The sequence below is a fragment of the Parus major genome, chromosome 1A (genome assembly GCF_001522545.3).
Source record: "Parus major isolate Abel chromosome 1A, Parus_major1.1, whole genome shotgun sequence".
NCBI classification, from domain to species: domain Eukaryota; kingdom Metazoa; phylum Chordata; class Aves; order Passeriformes; family Paridae; genus Parus; species Parus major.
In genome coordinates, this window is record NC_031773.1 from 40,464,377 (window position 1) to 40,476,732 (window position 12,356).

At 35.9% G+C, this 12,356-nt stretch overlaps 2 protein-coding genes across 10 annotated transcripts in view; one reads left to right on the top strand and one right to left on the bottom strand.

The window, feature by feature from the left end:
- Nucleotides 1–6: 6 nt before the first annotated feature.
- On the top strand, nucleotides 7–5,639 carry C1AH12orf29 (chromosome 1A C12orf29 homolog). Its single transcript, XM_015627509.1, has 7 exons — nucleotides 7–100; nucleotides 874–991; nucleotides 1,625–1,720; nucleotides 2,133–2,249; nucleotides 2,607–2,801; nucleotides 3,946–4,115; nucleotides 4,701–5,639. Exons 1-7 carry the CDS (start codon nucleotides 11–13, stop codon nucleotides 4,887–4,889), a joined length of 975 nt encoding a protein of 324 aa, XP_015482995.1. The 5' UTR covers nucleotides 7–10; the 3' UTR covers nucleotides 4,890–5,639.
- CEP290 (centrosomal protein 290) overlaps nucleotides 5,634–12,356 on the bottom strand; it is a 50,061-nt gene continuing 43,338 nt past the window's right edge. For 7 of the 9 annotated variants that reach the window (XM_033514600.1, XM_033514601.1, XM_015627502.2 and 4 more), the window contains 8 exons: nucleotides 11,931–12,095; nucleotides 11,497–11,619; nucleotides 11,034–11,194; nucleotides 9,271–9,412; nucleotides 7,484–7,557; nucleotides 7,226–7,329; nucleotides 6,690–6,796; nucleotides 6,176–6,410 (listed from right to left, as the gene is read on the bottom strand). In XM_033514600.1, the coding sequence (XP_033370491.1) occupies nucleotides 6,198–6,410; nucleotides 6,690–6,796; nucleotides 7,226–7,329; nucleotides 7,484–7,557; nucleotides 9,271–9,412; nucleotides 11,034–11,194; nucleotides 11,497–11,619; nucleotides 11,931–12,095 (1,089 nt within the window). In that variant the 3' untranslated portion in view covers nucleotides 6,176–6,197. Of the gene's footprint in view, nucleotides 6,411–6,688; nucleotides 6,797–7,225; nucleotides 7,330–7,483; nucleotides 7,558–9,270; nucleotides 9,413–11,033; nucleotides 11,195–11,496; nucleotides 11,620–11,930; nucleotides 12,096–12,356 lie in introns of those variants that run through there. The other 2 variants (XM_033514599.1, XM_033514602.1) reach the window with 2 other exon arrangements.

Genomic DNA, 12,356 nt, shown 5'->3' on the forward strand with positions numbered 1-12,356 from the left:
GGCCGGGGCCATGAGGCGGCGGGGCGCGGTGCAGCGCAAGGTGCCGTGTCTGTTCGTCACCGAGGTGAAGGACGAGCCCTCGGCCAAGCGGGAGCGACAGGTGGCTGGGGCAGTACCGGGACGGGAGGACGGGGGGCAGGCAGGTGGGGATGGGCCCGAGCCCAGGGAAAGTCGCTGGGCCGCGGCGTGGAGCAGCACGGACCGTGTCAGAGCCCCCGGCCACAGCCGAGTGGCGAGAAGGGTTGGCTGTAGATTTAAGGGAAGCTCACGGGAGAGGTTTGCGTAGGGTTCTCCCGCTGGAATGCAGCGAAGAAGGGCCGTCTGAGTGCCGTATCAGCTCAGCCCCACGCTTTTCCTGGCGAGTGCATACAGGTGTTCACCCTGATGCTGTGTTTGCTTTTTCTCAGTGAGGGCCACTGCAGCATGACCGTACAGGAAGCCTGTGCCTGTGTGAAACCATCCTGCCATTCCCGCCTGTGAGCCTCGTAGGAGGAAAAATTAGCTTGTATCCCCCACCTCCTTTTTTTTTTTTTATTTTGAATATCAGGCTTATGACAGAAAAAAAATGAGGCTGTGAGATGTGTTAGTTTATGGAAGCTTATAGGAGTGGTTCTGTTGCCCTGTTTAGAGTGGAAAGCAAAATCATCTGTAAGTAATAATCAAAAATGGGAAAGAGGAAGAGACTTCACAAACAGATTGACCTGGTTCTTCTGTCTTAGAATACTTTGCAAACTATCAGGTTTTGAAGAAACTATTAGAAATCAGCTCTATAATGTGTAATACTTAAAGAGCTAGATTTAGAGAGGCCAACTATAAGGAGCAAGAATCTGTATGGCAGCAAGGCAGTAACGTAGCTACTTGTCTTCTTTTCAGCCATTTAAAGTTTTGGCAACTGACACTATAACTGGAAAGGCATTAGAGGCAGATGTACACAATGCAGTTCCTACTGAAAAGGTGGATGGAACCTGCTGTTATGTAACAACATATAAAGGTAATCAGAAGACCCATTTGCAGATTTCTCATGCTGACTAGAACTTGTTTTTCTTAGTTTTTACTTTTTTGTATGATTTATTTACAACTCTTGTTGTAATATTCAGTGAGTTCAAGTGTCATTAAGCATCTTCACCACAAAGTAATAGTTACCAAAGACTTAGAAGGTGTTTCTAGAGTTGTTCTAGCATTTACTCTCTAAAATACTTGAAGTGTGATTTAAGTGAATATGAACATCCAGGAACTATTCCAGTTTTTAAACTTCCTATTAGTAAGTCTTCCTTGCAAACTGGGTCAGGTATAATAGAGTATCTAATTTCTTTGGTGAAGATGTATAGAAGTACAGAGGTTGGGAGGAAATGAGAAGACTGTGATTCATTGACTCACTGGGGCTCGTGCCTTCACCTGCATTGTAAGGAAGCTCTGTATTATGCTAGGCAAGACTGTACATAGAATCTAAAATGGACTTGAAAATTCACATAGTGTACTTTGAATTTAAATAGTGGCTTTGCTGATAAAATTTCTTTAGTGGCAAATGGGAATTCCTATCTTTCCTGTTATGTAGTTGATTTCAGTACTTTGCAGGATATGGTCACCTCAGTAAAATGCTGGTTTTATCTTTGGAAACTCCTAGGACAACCCTACCTATGGGCCAGGTTGGATCGAAAACCCACCAAACAAGGTGAAAAAAGGTTTAAACGATTCTTGTATTCATTGGAAGATTGCAAAGGTTAGTGAAGATTTCTTTCTTTCTTTCTTTTTGACAATATAAGTTAGCCAGTTAGAAAAACAACTAGGCTAACATGGGAAATATCAGTGATCCTTGTTCCAGTTGTTTTAACCTCACCCTTTACATTGAAAAACTTTAAACTGGAATAGGTAGCTAATTTTTTAATCTTAATTTTTGAACCTGTGAATCTTAAATTTTGAACCTTTGAATTTCTTAAAGGCTGAACGATCTTTAAACTACCCTAATTGTAGACCACTTGAGTGTGACAGATGGTGTTTGTACAAAGTAACTGGGATTACTGTCTATAAAACAAGGTTTAAATCAGTGGTATTTTGATAATTGCATTGAAAGACAACAAAGCAAAGTTGGTTAACAGTTCACCAAAAACAAAGTATTACATTTATATGTCTAGAATTTGTCTGGAATATTGAAGAGGATTTCAAGCCTGTTCCAGATACCTGGATTCCAGCAAAGGACATAGAGTTCTCTAATGGCAATCCTTTGCCTGATGAAAATGGACATATGCCAGGTACCTATGATGCAGCACAGGTAAAACTGGGGAAAGGTGTGTGTGAATTTCTGAAGTGAATTAGAATTAGTTCCAGAGTTAAAAGTAGTATTTAACATATTCAGAAAAAAAAAATTGGAACATCATTCGTTGACTATCCAGAAAGGCTTTGTTCTTCTGACACATGGAAATAATTGCAGTTTGCTGTACAAACTCACAGGCTTTCAGCTGAAGGCATAATTGGCACATTTGCATTCTTCTGAGATACAGCAGTTTTTCTTTTTACTCTTTCTGTTTGTACTTAACTGTAGGTTGTTTTTTTAATGCATGTAAAAGCTTCTAGTATTTACTTTGGTAAAATGTAGTGTTTTCTCATAGGTTGGGTGCCCGTGGAGAAGAATAGTAAGCAGTATTGCTGGCACTCATCTGTTGTAAATTATGAGGCAGGAATAGCACTGGTATTGAAACACCATGCTGACCCAGGGCTTCTGGAAATCAGTCCCGTGCCTTTATCAGAAATTTTAGAACAAACATTGGAGCTTATTGGGACTAATATCAATGCAAATCCATATGGTAAGTTTATATGGTCTGTTCTTAAATACTTTTTTTCTTTAGTGGTATTTTTGAGTGAAATCAGTGCATTTTCTTTGTGTAAGTTTCTTAAAAGAGTTTTCCAGTAGCAACCTTCATAGAAAGGAGATAAAGGGCTGGCTGAAGGAACTCTCACCCAAAAATACTCAGTTTAGAAAGCTGAGTTATCATGGGACTAATTACGTCAATTAAATCTCAGTTACTATAAAAATGCATTGCTTTGGTCTTTCAGAAGTATTTTGACTGGAGAAAAGTGTTGTAAATATTACTAATTTATATTAAATTTAATTAATTTAATATATTTAAATACTAGTAAAATTTTTAAAGTTTGTTTCTTGGAACCTTCACTTTTTTTACACACTCTTCTGATGAATTGAAGTAGAAAGCTTTATTCAACCATTTTTTGGAGCCCCTAAAGTTAGTCAGAAGTTGCAATTTTTAAATTATGAAATAGGAAATTTTTAAAGGAAATGTAATTTAGGCTAGATTTAAGTTGTGGCTCCTTCCTTTAAAGGCCTTATAGTGAGAAACTAATTAAGTATGAGCACAAGTGAGTTCTAACTTCTGTGCTTTGCTGTTAGGATAACTTGCAAGGATGAATAGGAAAAATAGTCCTACCTGGTCCTAAGCATTTCTTCAGTTTGGACAAGAATTGCAACAAAAAGTTCTAATAGCTGTGTTCTCAGATGAAGATTTATGTTAAGGTGAAAAGGCAATGCAGTTGTTAACAGCCCAGTTTTAAGTATTCATGAGAAGATATGCCAGATTTTCAGGAACTAAGGTGTTTGTGCCATTGATCACGATCTGAAGCATGAAGGATTTAGCTGGTAGCTTTATGGTGACTGAGGAGGTAACCACAAGGAAAAAACAGACAACTCTATAAATCTGCGTGTCATGTTTATTTTATACAAAGGAGGAGGAGGTTTTAAAAAATATAAATGAAAACGTGAGGAGAGACAGTTGCATTTGGTACTTAAAAATGTAATTAACTGTTCTGTTAAAGACAGGATAATGTTATAGTATCTAATAGAAGTTTACCTTTACAGAGTACTTTTAAGATGTCTGCAATAACAAAAGTGAGGAAACACAGTAACTAGGAGGAAGGTATTTGTTTTTTTAAATGTAGGATTAGGAAGCAAGAAGCACCCTGTACATCTTCTAGTCCCACATGGAGCATTTGAAATAAAGAATCCACCTGCTTTGAAGCAAAATGACATACTGTCTTGGTTTGAAAGCTGCACGGAGGGTAAAGTTGAAGGAATTGTGTGGCACTGCCATGATGGGTGTTTAATCAAGGTAAGTATGTGGATGGATATGTGGAAAGCACTGTAATAATTCATAAAATGTGAAGTACTGTATTCATTTTTTGTCTTTTTTTTTTTCCAAATTCTTTAATAGTAAATGAGTAGATCTGCAACAAATGAGATGACAGTAGAATTAGCTACTGTAATGACAACATAACATATTGAACTTTTTCATTCCCAACATGCTAACAAAGTAATTGAGAACATATTTTCTTGCCTGTCTGTACAGGCAGCATTCATTTTAAAGCTTAATTCTTGTATTTAAAAATTGAGTTCTCGTAACGTTGACTAATAGAACAATTATTATTAATAAGAATGTGATTTTTTATTAATTAGCAAGTTTGTATTATTTCTGAAACTGTGGAGGACACCTTGGTTCTGGTTTGCCTTTTGCGCTTTGCTGTTTTTCATTTACAGAGGAAATTTATTTATGTTACAGAGATAATTTATTCATGGTTTTAAGTGCCCTGATGCAGAGGATCCTAGAATCCACAAACACCCACACACTTCCCAAGCAGGAAATTGTTGCACTACTCTATCAAAATGGCTGAAATTATCTTCTTTCCTTTTCTTTTAGCTCCATCGCCATCATCTTGGTTTACCTTGGCCACTTGCAGAGACGTACCTGAATTCTCAGCCTGTTGTAATTTCTTTTAACAGAACTAAATACGACTGTGACTTTGAGCCAAAGAGTTTGTTTCACCATTTTTCAGTGTTGGATGGACAAAGATTTGACAGACTCAAAGATATCAAGTTTGATGCTTGAAATGGTTTTTTTCTTTTAAGTTAATTGTTGTATGTCCTGCATTCCTCTTACTTGTGTCTACCACAGAATTCTTCATGAATACTCTTCTAGCTTAGGCAACAGCCCAGGTACTACCGTATCATTTTAAGTTTATCCTAAATGACTAATTTTATATAACAGAGATCTACCTTCCAGCATGTTTATTTTATGAAAAGTCCTTAATTTTGAACCCATTCCTGGAAACTGTTAGCATTGAGTGTAGAAAGTATGTTTTCTACTGCTGGCTGGTCCTAAAAGCTTTACTAATTAATGCAATCTACTGGAAAAGTTACATAGGTTGTGCTTCTGCAAATGTAATTATTATGACACTATTGTATGTAGGTTTGAGACTTAGCATCTAGTTTCTTAACAGTAGAAGGACATATTTCAGGTGGGACCAGAATTAGTCCTAAAATTTGACATTTTTTTTAAAAGTTGTAACAGTTTCTTACATGGAAAAACTTCCTGGTATCATTTAACTGTATATCTGCAGCATTATACTATTATTTAAAAACCCAATTAACCTATATCCTCCCGGCACTTGCACTATTTCAGGACAAAGAGAGTAAATAATAGAAAATAAGCTATTTTTATTCTGGAGAGCCTAGTAAGTGGAGAGAGACATGACTTGGTTTAGTAATTCCCGTTTACAACTATGTCTCAATTAGGAAACTTAATCAAAGGCATATTAAGATAAGGTATATAAATAATAAAGGACAGACTGAATGATCATTTGAGTTGGCTTTATTTCATCTCTGCTATAAAAGTATACATCCAGCAATATTAAAAAAAAAAATAATCAATTATGTACAAAAATCCCAGTGTTTTGGCTGAAATAGTATAGCTTCATTTTCAGTTCTTTGTTCTTGGATGTTTTAACATTGAGGTAAAAATAACCAGGGACGTAAAAACACACATCTAGCACACTGACCCTGAGTTCAGAGTTAAACATTATGGTTGCACAGGACAAGAGCAAATTATGTATTCTTACTGATCTGGGACTTAGCATACTTAGTATGCTGACAGTTTAAAGGTTTATTAACTTCTAAGAGAAGCCCAAGGTTTCAATTTCACCTGACACCTTATTACCCAAATTAACTGTTCTGAATTAAAATACATTATTGCACAGGAGCTGGGACAGGCAAAACTCACTTTTATTTTGATTGTTGTGTATAGTGACCATGAACTGTTGAATAATGCAATTCTGCACTCTTAGGTGTGTGCAAACTCACATAACTTTAAGAGATTTGTACAATTCAAAGACACAAAAAATGAAATTGTCCGCGTTTATCAATGATGAGGATACTGAACACTACCCCAGTCAACAGAACTGTTGTCTGGATTATTCTGAATGCCAAACTCTTCATAAAGGTGCTTCAATCTCTCTTCTAAGATAATATTTTTTTTTAATTCTTCTTTGTAGTTATATTTTAGATCCTCAAGTTCTTCAAAAAAGGAAGGACTATAGGTTTCCAGTTCTCTTCTTAGCTCTTTTGTCTCTTCCTATTGAAAAGAATGAAAAGGAGTACCTTTATCCAGAACTTTGCTAATACCACACCTTTTTTTGCCTTTTTCATGAGGGATTATATGATAAGAGAATAAGGATCTTATCTAGAAGAAAAAAACTCTAGTCATAAACAGCATCTTCACTAAAAACAGGCTTTGTAAACAATGCTTAGAAATTGACTGTATCATTAAATATTAATTTAGCTATTAAACAGCTCTTTCTAGCTCAACATAATTTTGCTTATTATCTTGCCTAGGATGATCCTTGCAGCTCACCTTTAATTGCTGTTTTTCGAGCTCTGAAACTTCCAGCTGTGACTGGAGGTCAGCCATTTCTGTCATTAGTTTATCAATTTTATCCTTCTCTACAGTTTCATTATGTCCTGCAAAAATAATGATTTTTTTAATGAAATTTTAAGTAGTGAAAACCCATGGCACAAATAATCTTGTTTCAATAATTCTGCATCTCCTGAAAGCTGAAACAGTTAAGTAAAATCAATTATGATCACCAAACATTAAAGTCAGCTGGACTTTTCCTTAGTTCTTTTATAAATTAGGCAGTGGTGTCTAGTTCCTAGTTTACAGCCTCTTGCTCAAAGTAATTGATTATGGAGATTTTTATTGAAAATTCTCTTCAAAAAGCTTGTATATGTACTCAAAAATCCAAGACCTTAATCTGCTTCAGTTTACACAACTTTGACATTAATCTACTTCAAATAATTCTGTAGATTATTGCTTTGCACACACATATTAAGCAAAAGTAGTTTTAGGCCCTAAATACAAGAAGATCTTTAGGTATTGAAAATTATTACCAGCTGCAGGACCTTCATTTGTAAAGGTATGTCTTTCGTGCTTATAATCCTCCATCTGGTTCACTAGTTCTGCTTTTTCTTTCTCTAATTGATTATTAGTTAATCTGGAATATTAAAAAATAGAATTTTTTTTAATTATTACAATATTTTAAAACATCAAATATTTAACTAAAAATTGCAGTGGTCATTTCCTGATCTTCTGGTCACTTCCTGATTTCATGTATATTAGCTGAGATACTTAGTTTAGAAGTACATTACCTTAAAAGCTGAAGCTCCTTGATGATGTTTTCCTCTGACCCTGAACCTTCAGGAAGATGTTTGAGATGCTCAATCTTAAAAGAAAAATTAAGAAAGTTTTATTCTTGAAAACAGTATCCATGGCCCTGCAGTTCAAATAGAGTTCTCTTGGATACAGTATTAAAAAAATACTGAAAATAATACTAAGGATGTAATCAAACATTAAGCTATCAGAAAAAAAAAAAACAACTTGTTCATGTACAGTTCCCACACACAAAGCTAATGCTTGACAGCTTTTCCAAAGTTAGTAAAATCATTGTTATGTATTTAATGAAGGGCAAAGAAAAAAGTAGAAGTTAGATTTACAAAGAAAGTTGGATACATAGCTACACCAACGTCCTGTATACATATGCTTAAGGAATTAATATGCCTAAGTCATTTAAATGCTTTAAAAATATTACTGATATGGTTATTTGCATACTTGGGTGTCCCAGTTCATTTTGAAAGATTGTATGAAAACCCTGTGATTTTGGAATGACAGCCCAGTGAGGGTACAGTGACTTGGGGTGACCTGCAAGTTAAGTTAGAAGAGGTCCCTGACTAGAGAGGGAGGGAGCCTCTGAAAGAGACTCCTGGTAAAGATGCAGGCACAAGAGTGGTTTAAATATGTGATTATATACAGTTGATGAATGCAGTGACAGTTCATGAACTCGTATGAGGTTACTGACAATGATAGGTTTTTGTTCTGTTAGTACCTAACAGGGTAAGGATTTGGGGTTTTTTACACAATCAGGCTCTGTTTTTTTGAAACATAATTAACTTTGATCTCATCCCTTAATCAGTACTTGAGACATGAAAGAAACTGGAAAGTGTGTTGCTCCCAGAGTAATATCACAAAATGAAAGACTTCTATCTCCATGCTAAATTCGCTGCTGGTATATACTTCATGTTAATAACACTAAGATAATGTTAATAACTTTAAGGAAAAGGAAAAACAAGAAAAAACTAAGAAAGTAATTGTTTTATAGGAATAAATTCCAAGTTCTGTTATTGAACACATCTACTTTCTTACATAATATGTAGACACACATCTATCTATCTATCTATCTATCTATGACTTCCAAAATCAGAAGTTTTGTATTTGATACCTTACACTGAGAAGGGCCAGTACAAGTTGTCTGGGGAAGAAAATCGTCTGCATATAAATAAATGAGAAGATGGAAGCTAATGTAGGGGCAATTCTAGGACTGCACCTCTGTACTTAAAAGCCAAAAGGTGATACATCTTTTAAAAGGTACCTAAGTTTAAAATTCATCAACTCTTCCACACGTACAATAGTACTTTTAAGACTACTGGAGACTGCATGTAAGGGACCACACTGGAAACAGAAATGAGGATCCTATTTAGGATAGCGAACTCAGTACTCTCCTGCCCCCCACCAAAACTGGAGGGAATAGGGAAGTCTCTGCAGCAGCCTCACTGCAAAACAAGCTTGAAAGATTTAAGACCTTTTGAAGCATCTATCTACAGGCTTTCATGTGATCACTGAAACTATAATAAAAAAACTCCAACAGAAAAATACAGTAGAAAAATAATCATATTCCTCAGACTACAAATCAAGCATATGTACTGATAATATGTGGTAAACCTCATTAATTGGCTAAATTATGCAAATATAGCAACTATGACTGAAAAAAGCTATAAAAGAAAGGATTAGAAAAAAAACAAGTATTCTGCCACTACAGACATTATTACAAAGACAAATTAAGCATTCTACTTCCAGAGTTATCTAGCTAAATTTTACTCACTTGTTCTTTCAGGTCTTGTAAATTTTTATCAGCGTTGTGCTCACGTTCTGTTGCTTCCTGAAGCAGCCTTTTAAGGTTAGCAATACTTTGGGTTTTCTTAGCAATATCTGTTTCCATTTCCTTCAACTTAGTTTCCTGCATTCTGACAGTATTTTTATTTAGAGAAAAATAAGAGCAGAAGTTAATACTTATGCAGAAACAGAGGTTAAAATATTTTTAGGAGAATAAATGCTGTAAAATACACCCTAAAATATGTTTGGGGCATTGGCCTTGAAATAACCACTGGCCTGATAAATACAGTTTGTGGAAAGAAGCATAGCAAGAAACACATCTCTAATCTTAGAATAAAGGCTTTTCTAGATATTACACTGTTGTGGTTCTCTTTTTGTGTCTACATTTATTAAAAGGGGACAGGAATATTTTTATGCTATTGTGCATAAACCCCAAACACCTGCTGCTGAAAGGATCCATGTTGCTGATGCAGGGTATACACTAGTTGGATCTTACTTCAGTGTTATACCTTTGAAAGTATTTTTATAATGATTTATGAAAAATAATGTACTGAGAAAAGGACTAATGCAGATGCAGAAGATGAAGACTCCAAGGCCAAACAAACCTGCAGTAAATTGTTTACCCTGGAGGAAGAGCAGTCTGAGGAAGATTCCATTTTGCTTTGAGCTTTACAAGGCTACAAAAAGGTTTGTGTAGAATCTGAAATGTTGGAAAGTACTTCTGGAGGTCATGTAGCCCTGTCTCCTGTCTGAATCTATCTGGATTTTCAGATAGCAATACAGTGTCCAACACCTTGCTACCTGCCAAGGAATCTTCTGAAGGGTCATTGGGATGACAGCCCTTTGTTTGCCCTATGAAAGACTGTGTTTTCACGTATACGCATTGGTAGTTGTGCTGGTGAGGTGCATTGCATGTTAAAGTTCCCCAAGGAGCTCTAGGTTAGTAAGGTTATGTTATTAACTTTAAAGTAAATGCAAATAGAAGGCTTTAGTTGCATGAGTTGAAATAGGCAAGTACAATTAAATGTGACCATGTATTTTGTATCTATACACAACTATGTATCACTCTCAACTAAATAGAACCAAGTAGAAATGTTTTTGAAAAGAGGTGAAGAATACTGCTGAACCAATATGGCAGCTGTTAAGGGCCTGCTATCTTCACTGCATGGTCATAGCCTCTCTCTGCTGTGGCAATCAGCTACTTCTGTCCTGTCCTGCAGTCAGTTCTGCCCTCCTTCCTTAGACAAATTATGGTTTCATCTGGCCTTAAATAGAGACATTTTACCTCACTGGATAGTTTGGGGGGAAGGTTAAAAAAAAAACAAAATGCTTTTTGAAGTCTCAATGAAGAAATGGCTCAGCAATATGTCAGAGTAGCACTGGACTCCCCAAGGGATCCTGTGGGAGCACAAGACCGGGAAGGAGTAAAATCTTGGACATTAACAGTGTTCTGACCTAAGATAAAATTAAACAAGTCTCTCTCCTGTCCAGCTGATTTTCTGCCCTAATAAGTTTACTGTCAGAGGTTCTGATTTTGTAGATACCTTCCATTTCTGTTTACCACTATTAAAGAGTACTTTTTAACACATCAACTTATTTCACCCTGAAGTCATCCAGTAGTCTGGGACTAAGTATTTATTACCAAAAATTTGCTCTCTGCCATCCTTACACAGGACACAGGTTGTTTATGTCTCTTAATAGCATAAGCATTGTATCATTTTTCTGTCCTTTTATTACATTCCCAATTCCTACCTTGTTACAATGGACTTCCAGCCTCTGCTGTCAGCTCCATCAAGCTGGCTCTCAGCCAAATTTAGCTTCTTAATGGTTTCCTCCAGCTGTACATTTAACTTCTCATTTAATATCTCCAAGTTATTCTTCTCTATTCGTAGCTTCTCTCCAATGTCAGCTTCCTATTGTTCGATAAAAGCAAAGCTTTATGGAATACTTAACCACACATGAAGCATGGTATTATCGCAAATGACAGTGAGACAGTGAGTGCTGATGTAGAGGAAAATGGCATCAAAGACTACTAGCACTACAACTTCCAAATTTGATCTTGGGCTAGTCCTTGGATATCTCCTTTCCACATATAGTAAAATAAATCTGTCATGGCCATATCAGTGTTTTATCAACCATTAACTAAAGTAAAAACCATATACTTAGCGTGACCAGTGCCTAGTGGAAATAAAGGGATGCATCAAAATGATCATACCTTTTTCAGTTCTTTACGCAGTCTTTCATTTTCAGTAATGAGTTTTTCTGTTGCTTTGGTTTTAGACTCAAAACGCACACTCAGCTGGCCCTCCAGATCAAGTTTCATTTTTTCCATTTCAGACTAAAGATCAAACAATTTGTTAAAACCCATTTACATTGCTTAGTAGAAGATTTTAGATTTCCATTTAAAGCACAGGTACTTAGCACAGTGAACATTTCATCACATAGTTAAATGTATCTGCAAGGTACAATGTACCTTAAACTGTGCAGTATGTTATACTAAAATGCAGTTTTGCCTTTCTGTTCTATATATTTCATAGCTGGCCTTTCCAAAACAGTTTTGTGCCAATCAGTATCAACAGGCTTGCTTCTCCATTTTGTTACTACCTTGCATATAAACTGTTAAATAAAGTTATTGGAGAAAATCTGTACCTTTAGCCTCTCATTTTCCTGCTCAAGACCAAGTAATTTCTCATTAGAAACTACAGCTGGAGCTTTTTTCAGTTCTTCATTTTCTCTTTGGACTCTCTCAACAACCTTTTTCATCAAGCCAATGGTTTTTTCCAGTTCTGGGACTGTCTTTCCACTTCTACCAGCCTACAGAGGGGGGAAGGAAAGAAGTGAACAAATAGTTCATCTTAACATTCTGAGATACTCCAGATCTTACATTATTGATTATTTTCCCATTGCAATTCATACTTATATAAAAAAAAGCTTTATTTTGATACAACTTGAACACTAGAATTTCTTGCGTACTTAGCTCTCCAAAACATCTGAAGATTTATTAATACCCCAAGTCAACAGATCAACTCCTTCATTTTCTATGTTACCCTAAAGAGCTGCAGTTAAGTCTCAAAA